This window comes from Bombus impatiens, unplaced genomic scaffold (genome assembly GCF_000188095.3).
Source record: "Bombus impatiens unplaced genomic scaffold, BIMP_2.2 scf_0146, whole genome shotgun sequence".
NCBI classification, from domain to species: domain Eukaryota; kingdom Metazoa; phylum Arthropoda; class Insecta; order Hymenoptera; family Apidae; genus Bombus; species Bombus impatiens.
Genome location: NT_176565.1, coordinates 884,589 through 906,556, shown reverse-complemented (window position 1 = coordinate 906,556; position 21,968 = coordinate 884,589). Strand labels below are relative to the sequence as shown.

The following is a 21,968-nucleotide window of genomic DNA, read 5'->3' as shown; positions in this document are numbered from 1 at the left end:
CTAATTGCAGATCTGCTAAGACAATACGCACCGCAGTATTCTTGAATAATGCACGCAGTGCATTAAGTATTTTACACATAATTAAAGGTATGTTAAAGTGACTTTAAAAAAACAACTTTGTTAATAAATTTAATACGAACGTGTTCCAACGTACAATACGACCATGGAATTCACCGGAAGTACAATTAGCTGACCAATATTCGTTGTTCATAGTTCCCATGAAACTATTCAAGCATATCATTCTTAGGTTGTAGACTGAAAGAACCGTAAAAAATTTCTTTCTAATTGCTTTCCAGCTATCTTTTCTAGTGAAAGTTGCAGCCTATCGCGGTAAATATACATTCTAGAATTGATGCACGAACTCTGTCACAAATTGAATCGATCACAGCTGGCGTAACGTGTGTAGGAAACCGAAAGAGGAATCGGTATGTCGATAATTGTAAAAAAAAAAAAAAGAAAAAGAAAGAACAAAACCATGTAAGGATAAAATCGATTACGCTATATACAAGTTTTTCTTCAGCTAATCGATAATTATGTTGCTATCGGACAATCACGGTGCAATTATCATCCTTTTATAGACCAAGTTGTAACTCTTCGATTTAATGGAGTAAAGTTAGAAATCCGGATACTTATCAAATATCATGGCGATTAAGGGAAACACTCTTCACACTTTCCTGCCCGCCTCGTACGGCAAGTGAAAATAATTCAAGATTCGTGTAAAATTCTCGTTCAATAAAGTAGTTTCACATCGGTGACGTTTAATGCAAAACGTTTGCTATATTCTCTTCGTCGCTTATGACAAATTAACGATGCTCTGAACAACGACTAACGCCGAAAAATTAGAAAAATTGGAGCTTTGAGTTATAATTTAAGCTGGCCTCGTGCGCTTTTATGATTAGCACTATGCTATAAAATTTATTTATTTCAATAAGTATTCGACGTAAGTGTAATCGACAATAATCAAGTAGATGCATAGAGTAGAAGGCTAAAATCAAAGACAACTATTACTTATTATAATTCAATTTTGCAACTTTACATAGCATTATCGAGGGATTTTTACAAGAATCATACAGTGATGGTACAACGAAATTGCGTTGAATAAAAAAAGATAAAGTGAATCGATATTTTTCATTTGTAATTAATATATATATATACAACAATCTCTTTAGTACCTTGAAAACAAACAATTGAAACTTTCTCTTCAGTGTCCATTCGTTTAAACTGTTGTAACTCTTCCAATATTATGTAAGATAATCTTTAAGTGACTTGTCGACAAATGTCATTCGTAATCACGCGACAATTTCTATCCGACGACGAAAAAATAGAAATAAAAGAAAATGGATGATCGTTTTACAAGACGTAACATTCATTCGTCTATTTCTTATTTTTGTTTATTTATCTATGCTGTTTTTAAACTTCGTACTGCTATTAAAAATATTTAATAATACGAATTTTCATATATCTTGATTTTATAGAACCTTTTGTTAATGTTTCAATCGGCTTGCTTTATAAGATTAACGAAAAGAATCGGTTCACGTTGCTAATTGAAATTCAGACTTAAACGGTTCTCTTTTCCGACAAAGATCTTCGAGCGCTGGAATCGGTCTGCCCCAAATTGGGATACAACATACCATCGGCCACTTTCTGATAATAATCCTTCAAAGTATCGTCGTAAAATTGCTGCTGCGTCCGCAGTTTTTCATTTTCGAAAAATTTATTCAACTGATTTTTGTCGCGAAAGTAGTTTGGCGTGGCTCCATTGGGTAACTGTTTGTTTTTCATCAATAAACCAAGGAAATTATGCACCTTAGGATGATTGTAAGCGTTCTCTTTACCATCTTTGTGCTGTTTGGACGCTTTAGGGAAATTGATTGTATCACGAGACAACGTGGAGGGCGAGGCGTGTGAATCAAATGCGGAACCTTTTCTGAATTGCTTCGTATCTTGCGTGTTGTCGTGTTTCGGTGAGCCATCGGTGTGAACTGAGTCGATATTTGATCCGGAAGAATCAATACTTGATTTATGGGACAAATTACTTCTAGAATGTGACCTTGGCCCATGGTGATGATTATGTTTGTGATTATGATTATGGTTATTGAATCTGCTCGGTCCCGGTCTCTTTTTCCCTGGCTTTCCACGTAAATGATTTTTTGTACGATGCGAATTTAACTGCGGTGGTGTCAGGAAATCTCTGACATGTTTCGTATCTCTAAAGTCATTGTTCGATCCAAAATTATATTTGTCTTGATCTTGAGGCCTGCGCTGTCGATACGGTTTGTTATTTCCATGGGAGGAGCGCAAAGAATTCTTTGGATTTTTCTTCAGCATTTGTTCCAACGCTGCTATCATCTCTTCCGGCTTCTTACCAGGTAATTCGGTTGTTCGTACCTTTGTTTCGCTATGATGCGCTTCCAGTTGATCTTTGTTTTGCCTAGAATCGAACAGCGAGGCTTTCAATCGTTGCAGCTCGTTCTTCAGTTTCGCGATGTCTGACAAGTCAGTAGCGTTATTACGATTGTTCCCTGGTTTTCGATCGTTGTTCCACTTCTGAGAATTATAAATAGTCTTCAGAGATTCCTTGAACATTTGCTCCGCGTAGGTCTTCAGATCTAAAGTTAATTTCGGTTTTACCAAGAGTTCGCTTTGCGCAGAAAAAGAAGGTTTAAAGAAATTACCTCCAGGCAGCAATGGGACTAGGTTTAAATTTTGTTGGAGCGGTTCATTGGCGTGCAGTTTGTTGTTCAACGCATTTTGATTTTTTACGACATCCATGTTCGGAACGAAATTGATCGGGTTAAACATAGGTTTGTCCTGTGACTGGTACGCCTTCAGATCGTTGCCGATGCCTTGATTATTGTTCGAGCCTACATCCGTAAATGCATTCATCACATTCTGCACGTTCGTGGATTCGGTAGTCGAAAATATGGCTGGTTTAGCCGTAACGAAGCTGGTTGTGGAGAACATAGGAATTGAGGTGGTTAAAACAGCAGTCGGGTAATTCATCGACTCGTAGGAATTTATGATCGTGGTATCTATCGTGTTCGGTTTGATATTCGGATTGACAATTTCGACGTTTCTCGTGCCAACGTGCGGTAAATGGGCATTCCCGATGATTCCTGAAACACTTGGTGACGCATTTAACGTATTAATATTATCGGTACTATGACTAGCCGTGTTATCGATCATTTGATACGCGAGGGATGGAAGCTTGATGTTTTTCAAGGTTGACGCGCTGTTATCGAAACCGGTATTTTGTCTCAAGTATTGTTGGCCCTGATCTCGAGATTGTTGCAACAGAAAATTCGCTCCTTGAATGTTCTGCTGTTCGGAAAATATTTGCGGAGTACTCGCCGATAACGTTGTGAACGTTGGCACAGGATTGAAGACCGCTGGTAGCAAATGCGTCGTTTGCAGATAGGTTTTCGTTTTCGGCGCTACGTTAACGTTTTTCAACGACTGTTGATATAGACTGTCCTGTACCTGAGACTTAACTCCTTGAGAATTGGAACTTTCCAAATAATAAGGATTACCATTGAGTGTTTGCCCTTGATCGTCATGGCCGACAGCAAAGCTTGCCGAGGCCAAGAAATTCGTGCTTGTACCGGGAAGCATGGTCTTCTTGTTCTGCGATTCAGAAGTTATTAAGTTGATCTTCGTGACTGGTATAGTCTGTGGCGTCGGTGTAATCGTGGGCATCGTTGGAAGCGGTTGCACCTGCAAATTACCGTGACTAATAGGATTTTGGCCGTGTATCCCGTGAGGATTCACCTGAATATAATCCGAGCCGATGACCGGAGTCTGCATCAACGTTGAGATAGTCTGAAAAGTTGGCTGCGGGAGTATTAGCTGCGGCATATGGTTCGCCGACATTTGATTCGAAGTAGTGACGACTGCTGGCCGAGATGTAGCCGAGCCTTGAGCATCTTGAGCCGAGATGCTCTGCAAGTTATGGTTTAAGCTCGGAGTAACCGCAAAAACTGGAGCGACTGTATTCGATACGTATTGGGGTTTCAGGTTCGCGTGCATCGAATTGTGGAAGTTATTCTGGCCAACGATAATATCTGGCAGGGGCGTGGATACTCTTATCTTTACATCGTTGCCTATCACATTTTCGCCGGTGCTTATCTCAGGAGCGGGCGTGCTTACCGCGTTAAGTGGCGTGGCTGAAACGATATTGTGCAAGATTGCATTAGAGACGTCGAAGCCTTGACTGTTACCGATCGCTGTTGCGTGATCAAAGTTTGCCACTGGTACCAAGTTCACTTTGACCGGCACGATGAGTTTCGGTTTCTCAAGTTGGCCGATTTCAATACCACTCGAGTGAGAAATCTCAAGGTTCGGAGAGATCTGGTTCCAGCTACCGCTCGGCTTGAAATTAGACTTCTGTGATTTTACGTGCCTCATTTCCGAAGCCGAAAATCTACCATCGTACCTTGTGTCTTCGTAGCTATCGTCTTGATCTTGATGCCGATCGTCGTCTGCCCATGAATTTCCCCTTACTTTCTGACGATGCGACTTCGATCTCGACGAATGATGTCTCTTACCCTGGCTTTCCTGCTCCGCGCTATCGAGATTCCCTCGATGTTCTTTCGGGAGCCGCTTCGAGCTGTTGCTAGGTCGTCTTCTGCTCTTCTGAACTCTTCTAGGCCTCTCCGTGTACTCCCCGTAATCACCTTCATCCGACACGTCTCTCGAGTCCTCGTCGCTTCGAAATCTTCCATCTCTGTTGTTCATCGTGTAACGATGCGACACTTCGGAGCTCACCGAATCGATTATCCTCGAAGTTTGGTGATTATCGGTATCAAAATTGGATATACTGGACGGCTGATGAAATTTGTAATTTGATTCAGCAACCACGACAGGATGGGAAAATTTGTGATTCTTCGGAACTTGAGGGGACGAAGGCGCGATGCTGTAAGAATTACCGTCGTTCTTCGCGTTCGTCTTCAAAAAGACACTAACCTCGTCGTTCAGCCTTGGGAAGGACGACACAGCTGGCTCGTTTTGTCTAGCCGCGCTTTGTCCGCGACCGTCATAACTGAGAACATTCTGCTGTTGATAATTGTTGCCAACTTTCTCTTGATCGCGACTCTTCTTTCCTGTATCCTTCGCCGAATTAGGAGGATAGTAATAGCTATGCGAATTATCTCCGCTGTTATTTTCGGACACAATTGTTCCATAATTTCCCATATAATCTTCCACTTTCTGCCTGTTCCCTTGAGTTTTATGTTTCGACGTAGATCGCGTTTTTTCGTCTCCGTTTTCGTCGATACCCAACGCTTCCTCGTACAAATCTGTATAAGTGGCAACCACCGGTGTGTCGTTTCTAACTTTAAGCAGCTCGAAATTGTTCTGGTCCCCTTGATACTCGAACGATCTACGATTTGCGCTCAAATTAGGAAAGTTTAAAAATATTCTCGCTTCCGTGGAATAAACAGGATCGTCCTCGAGGTTATCCGTTTCTCGTGCAGCCGTCTGTTCGTCGGTGCTATCGGTGTTGGCCGGATTTACTCGCTCGTTTAAGAAGTTATTCCAAGTAACGTTAATTGATTCTTTCTCTTTCCTCAACGACGTGACATCTGGTTGCTCGAATGGATCAGACGGAGGAGATGGCGATGAAGATACTAATATAGGTACAAACCCATTTGAATTTTCATAATGTACGGTGGTATCTATCATAGATCTTATCAGCTGGTTTCGAAACTCCGGTTTCTGTTCTGGCTTCTCCGCATTTTGCGCCACGTTCTCCGACGCAGTTGCAATCTGATCAAACGCCGCTTCATCCCGCGGGTGCGTGTTTCCTGTTCCTATTACGTGCGGCCAGCTCAAAGACAAGAGTACAACCTGCACCGAATACAAAGTTATTAGCAATAAGTTAAGTAAACGACTATTTCCATTTAATTCGCGTACTTTATAATTGAATTTTCTCGTATCAGCCGCAATTTGTTCATACCACGTACAAGTGATCGAATAAAAACTCAATCGTGCTGGAAGTACGTTAAGTAAAACTACGTTTCACTGCCCGATAAAGTTCGCAGCCCCGTACATCGTGTAACATCGATCAAATTGAAACGCACAGGAGATGCGTTTTAAACCGATTTATCGAATGCTTTTAACTAAAACGCTAACTGGTTTGAAGAAAGTCGACGCACCGGTGGTCGAAAGAAGAAAGCGCTCCGATTATCACGAATTTAAGATAATACCAAAATTAAACGGAATGACCGGTGAAAATAAATGGCAGTCATTGGGCTGACCTAGAAAAAAGAAATATACTAGAAAAGTAAAATGCGAGAGGCATGCGTGTGTACTGTGACAGTGAAGGACTGAATGTGCACGGAAGCAAATCCTCAAGAACTTTCTCACCGATTCGCAAAAGCTAGATGTTAATTGAATCTCTTGGAATTTGGACGTTTTTCAATTTAAGAATAAAATATAGCACGAAGAGGAAATATTTCAGTCGAAAAGGTTATTAATGGAAATCGCCAGTAGAGGGTAGCAATTCAAATTAAAGTGGAACGTTCCTGTTTGACATTCGACGGAGATAATTGGGATATAAAGTGAAATAATCACAGCTAATAATGAATTGCTTCGGACAGAATAAAATTGCATTTAATTGCCGGGGAATAATACCATTCCCGACTAATAAGTGGACGTTAACCACATAGCAATAAATTTCGTTCTACTTTCGGGCAGACCAAAATAATCCGGCACACGAGGTTTCAGTCGCCCAAGTGTTCAAAGAAAGTAAGATCTTTCCTTTGACGTTTAATTGGCTAACACGTACACGAAGCAAATTAGGGAAAACACCAACGTCGAAATACGAAGAAAGAAAGTGCTCCAATTACGCGGGTCCGTGTGCGTGTTTAGATACACTCTATAAACCTTTATCGGCATTTTATGTTTAATTTTTCGGATATATACGAGACGGCGTTAGATTCTGCTTTTATATCGCGATTTAATTTATCCGGTAGCTTATCGTGATTTTCATCTTCTTACGGCATTAAAAAACGGCGGAACAAAAGACATTACGATCTCCGATTTAACGTAGCATAAAAGTACGAATCTCTTTTCATTGCGATTCGAACAGGCTGATCTATTACGAGAAAATATTTCGTCGTCGACGCAAGGATTAGCGTATCGACGTTTAAGAGAACTACACTCGTTCACGAAATTCTGACTGTTCGCGATCCGATCGTCACAATTCACACAGAATCGAATCGGCACTTTTTGTCGAAAGTTTGGTATCACGTACTTACGAGACAAAAGAACATTTTCTTAGCCGGAGCAGGAGCACCGTTTACCCTCTAAAACGGAAACCACGATTAAGATGGATCGAGTGTCACCGAGCTTCGCGTTGAACACATTGATTGCAACACGGGTTTTTCTCGGAATTTCTATTGTATAATCCAAAAGATCTGGCGAGCTGGACCTCCACGCGAGAACTGAGCCACATAGTAGACACGCGATTTTCTTTATACACTCTGGTAGCCAAGTGAAAAATATCGTTCTAAATATTATCCTATAGTCCACCAGTCGGAGGATACTTTCATTCGCGACACGCGACCATCGCTGAGAAATTGTTGTCCGTAATAACCGCAGGATGCGACCACGCATCATTATCGTGCACACCACGCCAAATTGCTGGAAGAAGAAAAGTAACTTAGGCTGACTGATCGCACTACGCATTGACATTCACAAATATTTCGTATCGTAATTAATAATAGTCTATCGATTAATAATGTATAACTCGTTAATCTTTCGTATCCCCCTTATTATATCTCTGCGTTCTGCTTATAAGCTTCGTTGTTCGAGGTAATCATTAGTAGATTCAGAATTAATATATTTCGAACATGGAATCGATACTATCGGATACAAAGAAATTCCAATTAGAAATAAAACTATCACAAACTATAAAAGAATCACCTTAGATGGTCAGTAGTTTTTCGACTGGATTTTATGCGCTCTAAAACACACGCATTATGCGCAGCGCGCTTACTCCTCCCGATGCAACCAGTCTCACACGATAGAAACGTCGGCTGATGTCGGTGTACCATGATAGTACCACGCTCGACCATTCTTTGCTGCGTAAGACCGCACTCGCAATCGCTACAGTTTAATGCCTTGTGTCTAATTGCCGTGCTCTGTAGATAGGCGGAGATATTATCGTTGCCTTTCGTTGTGAAAACGTGGCATTAACTGCGCCCTACGACCATCGCAGCTTCAGTTTGTTCATCTGCACTTAACAAATAATTAATGCTAATTACCTTCCTCTCCCAACCGTTTCACATATATTTGTCCTTTCTTCTTTGGTTATTTTTTTTTTTCTTTTGGATGGGAGGAGGGACAGCTGAGGAAAATTCTGCTGATGCTGCGCACAATTTAGATTTGATCTATACCTCGAGGCAACTTCGATGTTGATGTCGGCGTCAACGTTGCGAAGAATGCGTTCTAAGCTTCTCGGGTATCGGCGATGTTTGCATATATGTACAAATGTATGCTAAATTCGCATCTTTCACTGGGTGAATCGCGAAACGAATAAAAAGCATTAGAAATTTCCCTCGGGATTTTACTTTTCTTAAATTTTCTACATTAATTAGTTCTAGAGTTTACGTTAAATAGATAATAATGCTAAGTGTCATTAATCAGATCGATCAGATTGATAACGGGAAATATCGAAAACATTTCGTGTGGAGACTGGGGATGGTAGAAGGGGAATCGAAAGTAACGAAAATTAAAAAGACTGTGTTTAAGCAGCGCGTGGAAATAACATCGTGCAGTGCGATAAATATCGCTAATGATCTCATTAAACTAAATTTAGAGGAAATGAAAGACTCGTTTGCTTAAGTACGAATTTTATTTAATTAGATAGATATGTATACAGAGGCGTAAATGTACGCTTTATACCAGATCCTTAAGAACTAAGTTTATAAGGTACCTTCTTGAAGTAAAAAATTTGGTTATTCATAGGTTAAATTTCAAAGCGTTGATCCACTTTGAGCACGACTAATTCTTCGAAAATTTCAAACGTTCAGAAATTACTCCGCAACTCTCGAAGAAGCAGCAACCGCAGTAGGTACAATAGGTCGCCAAACTTTATTGCACAATCCCTTATTAAATACTACCGAATCACTGTCTTTAATAAATCGTATTCCCTTCAAGTTCAATGGCACAAAGCGTCTTACAAAATAATAGTAGATGTGCCAGACGCGTCGCTTTCGCCCGAGCCTTGATTGCCCTCTTTTCTTTTTCTATGGGCCATTAGTTGTTGGCCTTGTAATTGGTATATCTTGGATCCTCTAAAATTTTAACGCTTTTAGTTTTCTGCCGACCGCTTGACCCTTGGACGTAACGACTATTCGAATCGTCTAAATTGCTAGCTTCGTAACTCGATTTCCCAACGTACGAACTTGAACTGTAAGTCGGTGATCGTGCATCGTCTTGCGTCAACCGAATCAGATCTAGAACGGGGCTCTTATTAGTCCCAATCGTCGAATGTTTGGAAAAGGATTCAGACCCGAGATTGTACGTTGATGGTTGTGCCAATTGTTGAATGCTCTTAGCATACTGAAGCAAGTATTGTTGAAGCAGAGCCTTCAGATTGATATTCTGCGTGTCTTTAGTCTGAATAGGAGAAGCACCATCGACTCTGAGTATAATGACCGGTATCAGAGAGTTTCCAGCTTGCACGAAAGTCGGACGAACGTTCAAAATAGACGAAGGATTTCTAACATATTCAGAGATGGACGGGTTATAGTTCAATAAATCCGAGTACTGTAGGTTAGAATAATCGTTTAAATCGTTGTTGCTGAAACTTTGTTTCTGCGATTCCCTATTTTCTGCAAGTATCGTATCCAGATAGTTCTGTATTTTTGGATCGTACTTGGGTGTAGTTCGAGAAGAATGTGCGGTGGACGAACTGAAGAAAGAGTTGACAGGTGTTGTGCCATTAGTAGTCGGTTCCGTCGTATATTCCGGATTCGGGCTATTCACCATGTATCTTGACAAAGTTTGCTGATTACGTGAACTATGATTGATATTGGGTCTGGTCAAGCTAGGCTTCGTCTTCTCCGGTGAAGTTGACGAAACGGGGGGAAAAGAATAGGAGGCTGCTAGGTTGCCGTTGGGTTGGCGCTGTTGCGCCAGGTTTACATTTTGCCTCTGGCTCACTAAATTCTGATAGCCGAGTCGATACACTTGTTGCAGTGGCAAACTCGCCGACAAGGATTCCGCAGAAACGAATGGATTTGGCTCTCGTCCGGTTTGCTCGGATATTGTAGGAAATTGCACCGGCCCCTGAGATAAAATATTATTTTCCGTAGAGCTATTTTCATAAATCGAATAAGGCTCCTGGGTTTTTGTGGGTTGCTGCGCCAACGGGTGCGAATATTCAACGTAAGTAGAAGGCGGAACGTCGGAGACCCTGCCGTCCGGATATTTCCAAAAGACTTTGTTCTCGTAGCGGATTCCATTTTCCACGGTGTACTTGGGACTGTTTGAGTGTGGCGAACCAACCCTTGGAAAATGAGGATCGTAGTTCAGTGGAGCGATCGTAGAGGAGTCGATATTTTGAGAAACAGAACCGAAGCTATGGGAATTGATATTGGATTGAATATTCTGTTTCTGGCTCGTGTAAGTTTGCGCGTTCCCGTTATGGGAGAAAGGACTTGCGGTAACATAGTTGAACGAATCGCTCTGTGAACTCGCAAAGTTCGCAGCACCAGGAGTTACATATTTGAATGTCTCCGTGACGCCAACAGGCAAAGGTGATTGTGTCGTAGTTGGCAAATTATTATTCCTGTATCCGGAATTTTGAATTGCGAATGAGCTGACTGGAGGTTTCGATGTTGTAAAGAAGTTTCGATACGATTCGGAACTAGAACTTGCTGCGGCTTTTTGCGGCTTCGTTCGTAATCCGAACACGGACTCGGGTTTCGTGGACCGATGAAAATTCAAATATCGGAGATTCGCTTGACTCTGGCCATTAATCTCGGAGAATGATGTAGCGAAAGAGTTCTGTTGCGTACCAAAATGTCCTCTTTGATTACTTGGCTGTACCCTTTCGATTATCGTCTTTGGTAGGAAAGGGCTAATCGATTCCTCGATGCTCACCGTGGTTCCTGATTTTCCGGCTGGAAAATAGTAGTTGTATCTTCTCATTTGGATGGTGTTCGTGTTGAGACCATAACCGAGACCGCTGTTCACCGTACGCTTCGATTTCTCCTCGGAAGTGACATTTTCATCCTCTGTGTCGTTGCCGAAATCTAGTAGTATTATTGGTGGTAAAATCGGTAAGTCGTCCGACCGATCCTCTTCATCCTTTGAATCAGATTTCTTCGAAACGGCATCATCGTCGGTATCGTCTAGGGGGGAGCTAGTGGTAGACTTGTATTCTCGATCGTCATCCGCTTCGGAAGGTAGAGACTTCCCAGCGACGTTCGACGAGCAAAAACCAATTATGAGGAGAACCATAGGAATCTGAAAGCGACGAAAATCGTATGAAGTATGAACGGACGTGTACAATAACGAGAAGGTAGTTATCGATCTTACAGCTCGGTACTCCAGTAATGATAATTTTACTTTCACTTCCCTTCCTTTAGCTTCATCGTAGAATGTCATACGTTTTTATTCTTAACGTGGACGAACGTTTATCAAACAAACTTATAATTAACAAAGGGAAATCGATGCATTTCTTGCGCGATAAATATTACAAGGTCGACTTTAACAGGAAAAAGTGTGAATTTTTACAAGGTCACAGTTAAGGCCAAGTATCCGGTTGGCAAGTAAAGAGAACGAGTTTCGTACGGTGCACACTTGTGATTTTCACCGCTTTCTTCGGTAACTGTATACCTCCGCTGATATTCCTGTATTTCGAATTAAAGTTTTACTCTGGATTTCAGAATAAAAATATCGCAAACTTGAAAGATCGTTTTAAAACAGTCGCGAACAAGTTGCTTCTGTATCTAAGCGTGCTATTGTGAATCTTAATTTTCTCTAAGAGACGCCATTAATAATCTCCAAGTGACAGGTAAGAAAGTTACTCGAAAGGCATAGACATTATCGCGTTATACTCTTTTGCACTCAGGCCGATTACCATAGAAATTATTTAATTTTGAAATCGCTCAACCTACTGGCTGAACGCTACTGCGTTTCGTAACAGAGAATGATTATTCGGTAAATGGAGCGTCGCGCCATTTTCACCAAGGTTTATCTTTCGACCAGGTAGAAAATCAACCGTTACCTAATAACGAACAACCCGAATAGATTTTATGACAACCGAGAGCCGCTGTTCCTGTAGTACCTTCAAGGACTTTCACTGACTTGCTCAAGAGCATCTGCCACGGTTACTTTGCCGGACCTGCGCGACCGTAGATGGAAGAAAATAAGAAACACTTTCTCCATAATGACCGATTCGGAAGAGTCTCGTCGACAGAAAGAATTTAATTCTATCAACGAAACGATGAATTATTTTGAGTTGATATCGTTGGCAAATATGATATTAAATAAATCGGTGTAGCTAGCAGTCAGTTATATCGATGTGCTCCATAAGTTACTAGATCTTGTACGAAATATGGCGAGATAAGCGAAGAAACGTACGTTGGAACGCATACAAATAACGTCATTCGTATTATCATTCTGAGCGTTCCGAAAAACTAATAAGGGTGATCCTTCATAAACGAGATAAGGTAAAAGTCATATTCCGTGCACGTAAAACTATTATTCGTTGGTCCTGCCCCTTCACTTCACAATTTGTATCTTTTAAGCATGAAACGAGTATTATGTGCGTAATATAAATAAATAAATTTCGAAATTTCGTTGTCGCTATAATGAAACACGATAATCTCGATTATATCGATGAAAGTTGAAACCTTAAAGAATCCTTAAAGAATCCACGAAGAATAACATACACGTAGTATATCTAAAAGAATTTTCTACGATAAATCTTCACATATTTGCATCAGTCACTTAATCTATCTATCACTTTGCCGTTTTATAAGAACTGCGTATAGAGATGTTAAACGTCGAATCGATCAGCTGACAGGTGTGACGCGTGAAATTTCCGAAATGTAAAAATGAAACGTTTAAGGAAATGTCAAAGCTAAGGCGAGAAATCGGCGTACTTACGTGTATCACGAGAATCTTCATGACGACGGTCGACCTTAAACCTGTACGCTTGACTCTTGGTCTTCTCGCGTGTATTTGGAACTGATGAAGCAGTGGCGGCTACATCCCACCTTATATGCCTTCGCTTGAACCGCGAGAGGGACACCACGATTATAGTTTCACCGCTGTAACACACTGACATTCTTTATTCGATATGTATGGAAAGACATCTGCCAGTAGCGTAGCGACACCGCTATGGCAGCGCGCTCATCCTTGGTTAATATTTCGACACGAAGAAAGCTAATGTCACGATATACATATTCGTAGTTATGATCGCGACAAAGAGATTAAAGCGACAATTAATTATCGTCCAAGGTGACACGTGCTTTTTCATCGCTAATTAAGGCGTGTAAAAGATTGGCCGAAACTCGATAAATTATTACAATTACGCAAATTCTTAATGCTGCGTCATTTGCTAACCGTTGACTAAAAATGAAATGACCGTAAAACAAATTTTTATTGCTACGTAACATTTATACCGTTGTGATATTTTTCTTAATTAGTATACAGCGCGTTGATAAAAAAAAAAAAAAGTTAAAATGTTTGCCGAGCTGAAATTTCTGGCAAATAATATCAAAAGCCTGCACCATTGGTTTTTTCCTCAGGATCCGCTTTCTCATTTTGGCATACGGCGCCGGCATCCGCGTAAATAGCTAAGTGGATGTGCCTCTGCCTTGTGTCAACAGCTCTCTATTCGAATACGTAATGTGATGGCGATGCTTTTATCATAGTTACACTAACGCCATAATCGGAAAAATGGGCCAATAAATTATTTAACTTCGAAGAAGATGGAATATTAGAGGTTTCAGATACTTTTAATTGATAAATTTGAATATATTCATTACAATTTCCGTGGCAAAATATTTGACGATATTTTTTGCTTTTTATCTTTTACAATTTACAAAATGCTCAATTCACGATAGGTAACCAAAAAATATACTAATTCCTTTAAAACTTTCAATTACTCAACTGTTTCATCGGATGTAAAAATTTCACCTAATACAGAACAATGATAGTAAATGTAGAACAACGTTCCTTTTAATAAGAGTTTATTAAAAAATTGCGTAAAACGTACACCCACAGGTATATAGAAAAAAAAAAACGAAAGACCAACAAAGTTAAACATAAGTACGACGTTTACGCTTGTGATTGAAGGATCTTCGATAAAAGACTAGATGCGACGCCTTTTATTGTCGGCGGTATATCTTCACTCGCTTCTCAACTGCAATGAACGTCGAAGCTTCTATTAACAATATCTACTGACCATCATACTCGACGATCGCCAATTATCAGATAAAGAAAACGCTCAATGGATTAGTCAATCTTGCGTTTCTTGTATAAGAAATTTTCTTTCGATGGAAGAAAACCTCTTTCCAGCTTTATCGGCCTCTCTTGATATCTGTAACGAATATTTACTTTAGCAAACGTATCTAGGGAACTGGCGGACTAGGAAAATTTTATCCGCATATATAGCTCGTTACAAATAATAATTTCGTACTTGGAAGAATCTTGGGCTGCGATCACATTGCTTGGAACGTACGAGTCTAGCAATGATCTAGGCTCGGACGAACCTACGTAATTTTGTTCTGGAACAGGTTCTTCGTCGTGCGACGAAACGGGCGTCAAAGACGTGGCACTGGATTTGAAATCCTGCGCTGGTATTTGAGGTGGTATTAGATCGGTATTTGGTTCTTCCGGATCCTGTTATGATAAGTATATTTATACAGCAGAATCTTTTAATCGGAAGGAATTTCGTTGCCTTCCTATTACAAATTCCATTTACTTCCTCGCATCGCTACGAACCTTGACGTAATTCTGAGTCACGCTCTGACTGTTTTGCTGCCCCAGACCTTGATTCGGCAGCTCATCAGCAATTGATGCCGCGGAATGCAACTCTTCAAGCGGCGCGGTGTATTTCACGCTGCCTTGCAAAGAATTATCTTGATCGTAGCTAGGTGGACGAGCGTAAACGTCACTGTAAACTGGCGTGGCATGCATATAAACCGTTGCGGGTTGAGTGTACACTAGCTGGGAAACGTACTGTGGCTGGGACGGAGCAATGTACGCTTGTGTGTATAGAAGTTGTCTTCCTTGGGCATATGCTTGATCCGATGGTGCGTAAGTTGGCACGCTGAATAACGCAGAGCTAGAGAATTTCTTTGAGTTAACGGGAGTTGTATAAACCGCACCCTTCGCAACCTGAAACGATGAAAGTTTCTATTTAGTTCTAGTATCGTTTCCAAAATTCCACAAATACTATGAAGGTCTACTTTCTAATAATTATTTCTCCAGATATCAACCTTGGTCGAAGAAGCAGCAGGAGCGCTATTGTATTTTGGCGCGTACTGTATTTGGTAAGTTTGCTTCCCGGCTACTATTGGCTTTTGATTTAGCGTCGATGTATAGAGAGGGATGGATATATGATTGGTAGCTGCTGTGGTTAATCGCGGTACCAATAATCCGGTTTTACCAGAACTTACATCTAAGTTCGGGTAATAAGTCAGAAGATGCATCGTGGGGATGTCGATGTATACCGGTTCTGTAAAAATTTCATTAAAGATTAAATTAAGGTCGGACCGACATTAAATGTTGCGTTCGTGTTTCACATTGTCGAGACCTTTATTCACATTTCTCGCGAAGTTCGCCGAAACTGTTTTTTGTTGTGCAACCTGCAACTGATTGCCAATATTCACTTCCGGTTGGTAAGTCAATTCTTCCGACTCATAGGCATTTGACGTGATTCCTTTTGGGGGTAATGGTGGCTGCTGTTGGTATTCGTTGTAATATCGCTGTGGTAATATTTGTTGCGGCGAGATGTTGTTTTGCTGCTGATAAACTTGTTCTTTCGCCGCGTACTTGTTAGGGTGAACGTACGTTTCTGGCTGGAACTAAATAAACATGAATTGAGTTAATCACCGATTATATAATTTGACACGATTTGTGACATTTACAACGTTTGTTTTACATTTTGCACTGGAGGTGGGGTCACGTACGTAACCGATGAACTAGTCGGTGGTCCATGATATTGATTCGGTACTTGGTAGTGTTGTTGGCTAAATTCTGGCTTTGTAAGGAATTTTGATTGCTCGGTCCGTGTAATTCCGGATTTCGATATACCTTCCACTTTTAAATTATCCCTTTCTATATCCTCCAAGTTGATCTTCTTTTCTCCATTCGCACCGATGCACAGCAAGCCCAGCATCAAATAAAATTTCTGCAAAATAAATAGCAATGTATCGTGTAACTAAGAAACTGGAAATCGTTTCTATTCAAATATAATATTACTAAAATAAAGTAAGTCAAATTTGAAATGCAATATAACTATACGCGATAGCGTAGATCGCAGCGAACGATAGCCATTATTTATATTTGGTCATATATTTGCTTCTTAACCATTGCGTTTGCTGGTAAGAAATGAACTTGCATCGGGATATACTTTCACTGATCACGAAGTTCTTGGTCAAATATCCGGTATGGAGCACTCTTTTATACACTGCACCTGGATGCAATCTCTCCGGGGGAGGGTTACTCCCATAAGCGAGTGCATCGCATCGTCGATACGAAAAAGTAAAAGTTTATGGTTCTCGTATTAATTGCGATGCAGGTACTATCAAAGTGGCACAGCCGAAATTTTCTCTTTCCATAATTTATCTTTATCTTAATTTATACGAAGATAAGACGTTGTACAGATTTCCAACGTAAATAATAGCAACTAATAGTCCAAAACAAGAGGTCACTGATAATTAAGATATTATGAGACGACTAGAAGAGCACTTACCATGTTGCTTTAATTTCAGAAAGTATGACCGCGACCCGAAGATTCTAGCTCTACTACAAAACCAATGTAGATTCACCTTCTCTTATATAGCCTTTACCCCTACCAGCAGTATGTATGTATATCTTGACGGGGCACATTTCACTCGTGTATCATAGCGTCTTTAGTGGCCCTCCTGGACCACGTGATAGGAATACCTGCTTCTCACTCAGATACAGGTGAAGGGACGGAACATCCCTTTCGTTATTAAAAATCATAGAACGTGCGATGTTACGTGCACGAGGAAAAAGGAGCATCCCAAAACTTGGTCGTATATAATACGATCGCTATATATATAGTATCGCTAATAGCAGGCTGTACGATAATATGCTAATACAACTTGGTAATACACTTCGCACGATTAAAAAATCGGTACACATCGAGTATCTGTCCTGAGAGATATTAGTTTTCTAATTTCTAGCTTCTCGTCGGACGCTATGTATTTCCCACGATGTACCAACCACGATAATTAGCCGATTCAAGAAAAACAAGCAGTTTAGTAGACGTTTACCTGTGAGAACGTATCGTGAAAAGTGAATAGAAACAAAGATATACTCCGTGGGGATCGGAAGCCGATCATTAAATAGATCTTTCTAATTTCCATTCGGTCTAATTCGTGCCAAATGCATTGTCAATGTAAGATGTGCGCCAAACATGGTACAATAGAAAGTAATCTGCTTGTAAATCGTTTCGTGTTTCCCAGTACAAAGATTTAATAATTAATTTATCGGTTAATCGGCACATCGGTCTGTGCACTTAACCTGCATCCGACAGCTACTATAATATAACACTGGAAATATATTACGATCAATTTGAATCTGTTTTACAAATACGTATATTCCCTATGTACATAAATAAGTAGTCTATGAGCGGAAGTAGATACAATGCTGGAGAATTTACGAATAAAAGTATCTAAGTATAGTCTCTTACAATTTTCGCGATGATTAAAAATACAAGAAATAAAGTCGCTATGAATACTTGACTCGAACAATTGAAGGGTGTGCTCAATATATTCAGAGAGAGAGACTTAATGATCGTCAAATTTAATGGTGACCGAGCCTGAAACCATTGTCTCGTGCGTTATTTCAAGAAGAGAATTTCAATGGGACATTCGCCATGCTTAAAGCAAAAAATTGACGCGATTTATTAACACAGAATAAAATGAAAATGACAAGTATGCCTGGACATTTTTAACGTCCGGGAAAATCTTTCTCGCGTATGAGTGAAATTTACAGGAAGACGAGGCGAAATATATCTACGCGCGAAAGAAACTTGAAAGAAAAAGAGGCAGGTTACTTTTCACTCTCAACGGCCTTCGAAAAATTTGTTTGAAATTAACGGAAGGAAAGGAGATCTTGCAGAGTCCATCATTTTCTTCGTCGCTCCTTGTCCGTGTGTAGCGCATTTCGCCGGCGATGTTCACGTTTCCGCGAACCCTTTCCTCCGGCTATGAGTACAAGTACGAGTACACACGCTCGTCAAAGCAGGAAAAAAAAAACACTTTCTATCCGCATTCTGGGTGTGGAAGCAGGGAGAATGATCTAATAAACGATGACCGCCTCGCTTGTACCTTCAGTCGAATTATCTTCAATTAAGCCGAGGAACTTTCTCGACCATACTACGGTAACGATTGCAGCTTGACAGTTCAGGATCATGATCTTGTCACGAGGTAACGGATAGTATGAAAGGGAGAGAAGACACTCATTCTCTCGGGTGGGTCACTTTCTCGACTACAACTCCATAGGCGATTGTAAAATTAATAGAAATTTTATGCCCGACTTCCTACACAAAACATAATATGAAACTCATTTGATCACTGTAATTTGCATTATGTCAAAGTTATCGCATTTACTGCCTTAAAGTAGGAAATTTATTACACACACCAGCGAGAGAGAAATTTAATTTTATGCAGACTTGAAATTGAAGATGTTTAGATTCCAGCGAGCAATTATGATATCAAAGAGCTGTAGGATCTTTCAAACAGAATTCGAAATGATTGCCTTCAAAGGGAACGTAATTGAAAGACCGCGTATGATTAAAGTTTGGCAAACTAAGATAAACTAAAATAAACTGAGATATTGTAAACACGAACCAATAAAAATGCTGTCAATAAAGTGATACCATCGAGCTTTCAGGTCACCGTGTATATAAGGGAGCGAGATCAAACCCAGCCACGAGAAAGTAAGAGGCTCGGCTCGTTCGATTTTATTTTCGACCACCGACATACTCGCTGGGAATGTGAGAAATAAAACAAAACACTGGAACTCGCCACTCTCTCTCACCTGCCACGATGTACAGTTCGGGTGATTCCGCTGAATCGCAATCTCACTTCCCCTTTCCATTACCGCGCCCAAACGATCGACCGGATGCTGCCGAGATCCGCATCGTTTCCTTTCATTTGCCTTGCCGCGTACATCCCCAAAAGGTCGAAAACTGCCGATCGGATTAAAATACGTTCACCTATCGTACATTGACCCGCGTTTACGATACGTCACTCGACACGAGCGCAAGATTTTCATCCAGGATATCATCTAGTTGATATTTAAATAGAAAGGACTTTCAAACAAGTTGGTATTTCGCAAAATGATCGTATCGGTTACGAGATTTGGCAAATGAGACGCGCACGATGTGAATATAAAGAAGGAAGAACGAAAGTCACGCGTGGAACAACAACAATATTTTATTACTAACAATGACAAAATGGGTACAAAATTTGCATAAACGTAGGACGTAAAAGTCTAATAAATATCATTGCGATATGTCATAGGTGACAAAGATCGTGACATCGGAATTCCTTCGAAGTAAAAAACGAATAAAAGTGGTACGTTGTAACGTGAAGATCGTATATTGTATTATAGAATATGCTATGAGGTACGGCATCTTGCGCGATCTGTCAGAAAAGCGCATGATTCTTTTTTTAAATTAACCCTTATATCGAAGACACACTGATGGCAATCGTTGAAAAAGTGAGAGAAGAACGCTTAATTAAATTATAAATATCGTATCGACGCTAATCTTATTCAACTACTGATATAGAAATAAAACTCTGAAAAAACAAATTATAACACCATAGCAACGGGACTTCTTCCACTTCCCTTTCACTTTCTTAATCTCCGGAGATTTATGTCTTTTTCGTTTTAGCACCGAAATTTGTATTGTCCAAATTATTCTGGTACTGCTGCGATTGCCGCTGAGAGGTTGTTTGCGATGGGTTATAGCTGGTATATTGGTAATTGTACCCACGAGGTGTTTGCCTCGTGACATAATTTTGATTCTGATAAGACTGGACCGGATTTATATCGTAACTCTGCTGCTGTTTATCAGACGCGTAATCGTCTTGGATATCTTGAGAGGACGAGTTCTCGTAATTTTCGTACTTGTCGTACTCGTTGGACTGGGTTTGATCTTCTTCGGGCTTCTCGATCCCTGTATACACATCTGGGGCTAAGGATGAATACTTTATGTTTTTCAATTGAGATTTCGCTGTCTGTGCGATTTGCGCAGTTGCTTCTCCAACGTTCAATTTCCTAAGAACCGTAGGATTTACTACGTAAGTTAAACCAGTCTTAGCGATTATGTTAGAAACAGGAACGTAACGCGTATTTTTGCTTCGTTCGTTTTGATTCACGTCTTGATCATCGTTCGCAATGATCACGCTATTTTTGGTCGATTCACGTGCTGGATATTCAGGAACATGTTGCAAATTTTGAGCCAATAGCTTGACCAAATCGTGATGATTCATAAGTTCTTCCATTTGCTGAGCATTCACGTAAGATGCTGGCAAAGGATAATCAGGACCTACCGGTTGTCCCGCAACGCTGATTACTCTGTAGGTCGTTTTCGGTAATGGAATTGGAATATTTTTAATCAGGATGCTGTTCGTTTGTTCCAACTGATTCTGGAAACTGCTGGTTTTCTGCGTACTTGATTGACTATCGAGATCCTTCGAATTTGCAGAAATGTAGTTGGCTCCATCGACAAATTGAACGTCGTTAATCTTGTAGTTGTTATCACCGCCGAGTTTCTTGTCTTTATTTCTGCCGTTAGATTCCATATTGGAATACTTTGCGCCAGAGTAATCGATAGCAGGTGGTGGTAATGGTGGCGGCGGAAATAATGGCCGGTTATAGTAATCGGCGTAATAATAGGGAGATTGGTAATAATAATTAGGATAGGCGGACGAGTAAGGCATTGTTGAATAAGAGGACGAAGGTATCGTGTAGGGGGACGAGTAGGAATTGTATGTGTTGTAAGGGCTTGTTGGGTATGAATATGGAACGGAACCGTAGTATGCGTAAGTAGATGACGAAGGAATTTTGTTATATGGGTTGTAATTAGAGTTGTAAGGATCTCGAGGGTTAGCGCTGAAGCTGACGCTATAGGAGTCCTTGGCATCGACTTTGGGCGCGTATAATTCCGGAGATGGTTGCGTAACGGTGTCTTTCTCGATTCCTCTTTTAATTAATTTAGGACTGTAGGGATAGACCGGATATATCGGTAGAAAGGGCTCGTCATTTGGATCGTTGTTCTTCTCGTATCCTTGAACGTAAGTCGACGTAATCGTCGACGACAGTAGAAACAATAGCTGAAATTCGAAGTATAAATCAAGCTATCGGTTCGATACACGTTCGATCGCGCGCTTATGAATTAAAAATAAAGGAAAATTTATACTGACCAACAAGTCCATATCGATCAACCGTCGCTATCGCCTGCCAACGATTAACAGGATTCGATCGATGTGTTAGTTTCTCCGCGTTATCTCATTCGCTTGTCGCGTTCACCGTTCACTGCCGTCCGACCGGGATACTCGGGATCGAACAGATCGAATCGGCACGCCGGCGCGATGTCTAATGACGTATCGGTCGACATTGAATTTCTCCTTTATACTCGGCCGGCTGAAAAATCGTGAAAACTAGTTTAACGTTTCTCCGTTCTTATATGTAGATCCGAGCGTAGCCGGTGCACGCCCGGTTCAACGAGACCGGCTAGTAAA

At 40.7% G+C, this 21,968-nt stretch overlaps 4 protein-coding genes across 4 annotated transcripts in view; all 4 read right to left on the bottom strand.

Moving 5' to 3' along the window:
- Positions 1 to 1,413: 1,413 nt before the first annotated feature.
- On the bottom strand, positions 1,414 to 8,075 carry LOC105680383. Its single transcript, XM_012382181.3, has 3 exons — positions 8,052 to 8,075; positions 7,257 to 7,304; positions 1,414 to 5,844 (listed from the first exon to the last, which is right to left on the bottom strand). Exons 1-3 carry the CDS (start codon positions 8,073 to 8,075, stop codon positions 1,558 to 1,560), a joined length of 4,359 nt encoding a protein of 1,452 aa, XP_012237604.2. The 3' UTR covers positions 1,414 to 1,557.
- Positions 8,076 to 8,844: 769 nt separating this feature from the next.
- LOC105680382 lies at positions 8,845 to 13,278 on the bottom strand. Its single transcript, XM_024365699.2, has 2 exons — positions 13,123 to 13,278; positions 8,845 to 11,475 (listed from the first exon to the last, which is right to left on the bottom strand). The coding sequence occupies exons 1-2, from the start codon at positions 13,141 to 13,143 to the stop codon at positions 9,259 to 9,261; spliced, it is 2,238 nt and encodes a 745-aa protein (XP_024221467.1). The 5' UTR covers positions 13,144 to 13,278; the 3' UTR covers positions 8,845 to 9,258.
- Positions 13,279 to 14,173: 895 nt separating this feature from the next.
- Positions 14,174 to 19,317, bottom strand: LOC100747400. The gene is made up of 7 exons (XM_033319304.1): positions 19,258 to 19,317; positions 16,127 to 16,375; positions 15,779 to 16,043; positions 15,462 to 15,700; positions 14,965 to 15,360; positions 14,660 to 14,862; positions 14,174 to 14,560 (listed from the first exon to the last, which is right to left on the bottom strand). The coding sequence occupies exons 1-7, from the start codon at positions 19,315 to 19,317 to the stop codon at positions 14,476 to 14,478; spliced, it is 1,497 nt and encodes a 498-aa protein (XP_033175195.1). The 3' UTR covers positions 14,174 to 14,475.
- Positions 19,318 to 19,753: 436 nt separating this feature from the next.
- Positions 19,754 to 21,968, bottom strand: part of LOC105680380 — a 6,206-nt gene continuing 3,991 nt past the window's right edge. The window contains exons 3-4 of the mRNA XM_033319303.1: positions 21,651 to 21,677; positions 19,754 to 21,560 (exon numbers count right to left, since the gene is read on the bottom strand). Of these exons, the coding sequence (XP_033175194.1) occupies positions 20,097 to 21,560; positions 21,651 to 21,677 (1,491 nt within the window). The 3' untranslated portion in view covers positions 19,754 to 20,096. The remainder of the gene's footprint in view (positions 21,561 to 21,650; positions 21,678 to 21,968) is intronic.

Coding starts and splice junctions, on each gene's coding strand:
- LOC100747400 (XM_033319304.1), bottom strand. CDS start 19,317: ATGGAAAGGGGAAGTGAGATTGCGATTCAGCGGAATCACCCGAACTGT. Junction 15,701..15,778: donor CGCGAGAAATGTGAATAAAG/GTCTCGACAATG, acceptor AAATTTTTACAG/AACCGGTATACATCGACATC. Junction 14,863..14,964: donor TGACTCAGAATTACGTCAAG/GTTCGTAGCGAT, acceptor TTATCATAACAG/GATCCGGAAGAACCAAATAC.
- LOC105680383 (XM_012382181.3), bottom strand. CDS start 8,075: ATGGTCGAGCGTGGTACTATCATG. Junction 7,305..8,051: donor TCGAGCGTGGTACTATCATG/GTACACCGACAT, acceptor TTTCCGTTTTAG/AGGGTAAACGGTGCTCCTGC. Junction 5,845..7,256: donor AGAAAATGTTCTTTTGTCTC/GTAAGTACGTGA, acceptor TATTCGGTGCAG/GTTGTACTCTTGTCTTTGAG.
- LOC105680382 (XM_024365699.2), bottom strand. CDS start 13,143: ATGAAGATTCTCGTGATACAC. Junction 11,476..13,122: donor TGAAGATTCTCGTGATACAC/GTAAGTACGCCG, acceptor CGTCGCTTTCAG/ATTCCTATGGTTCTCCTCAT.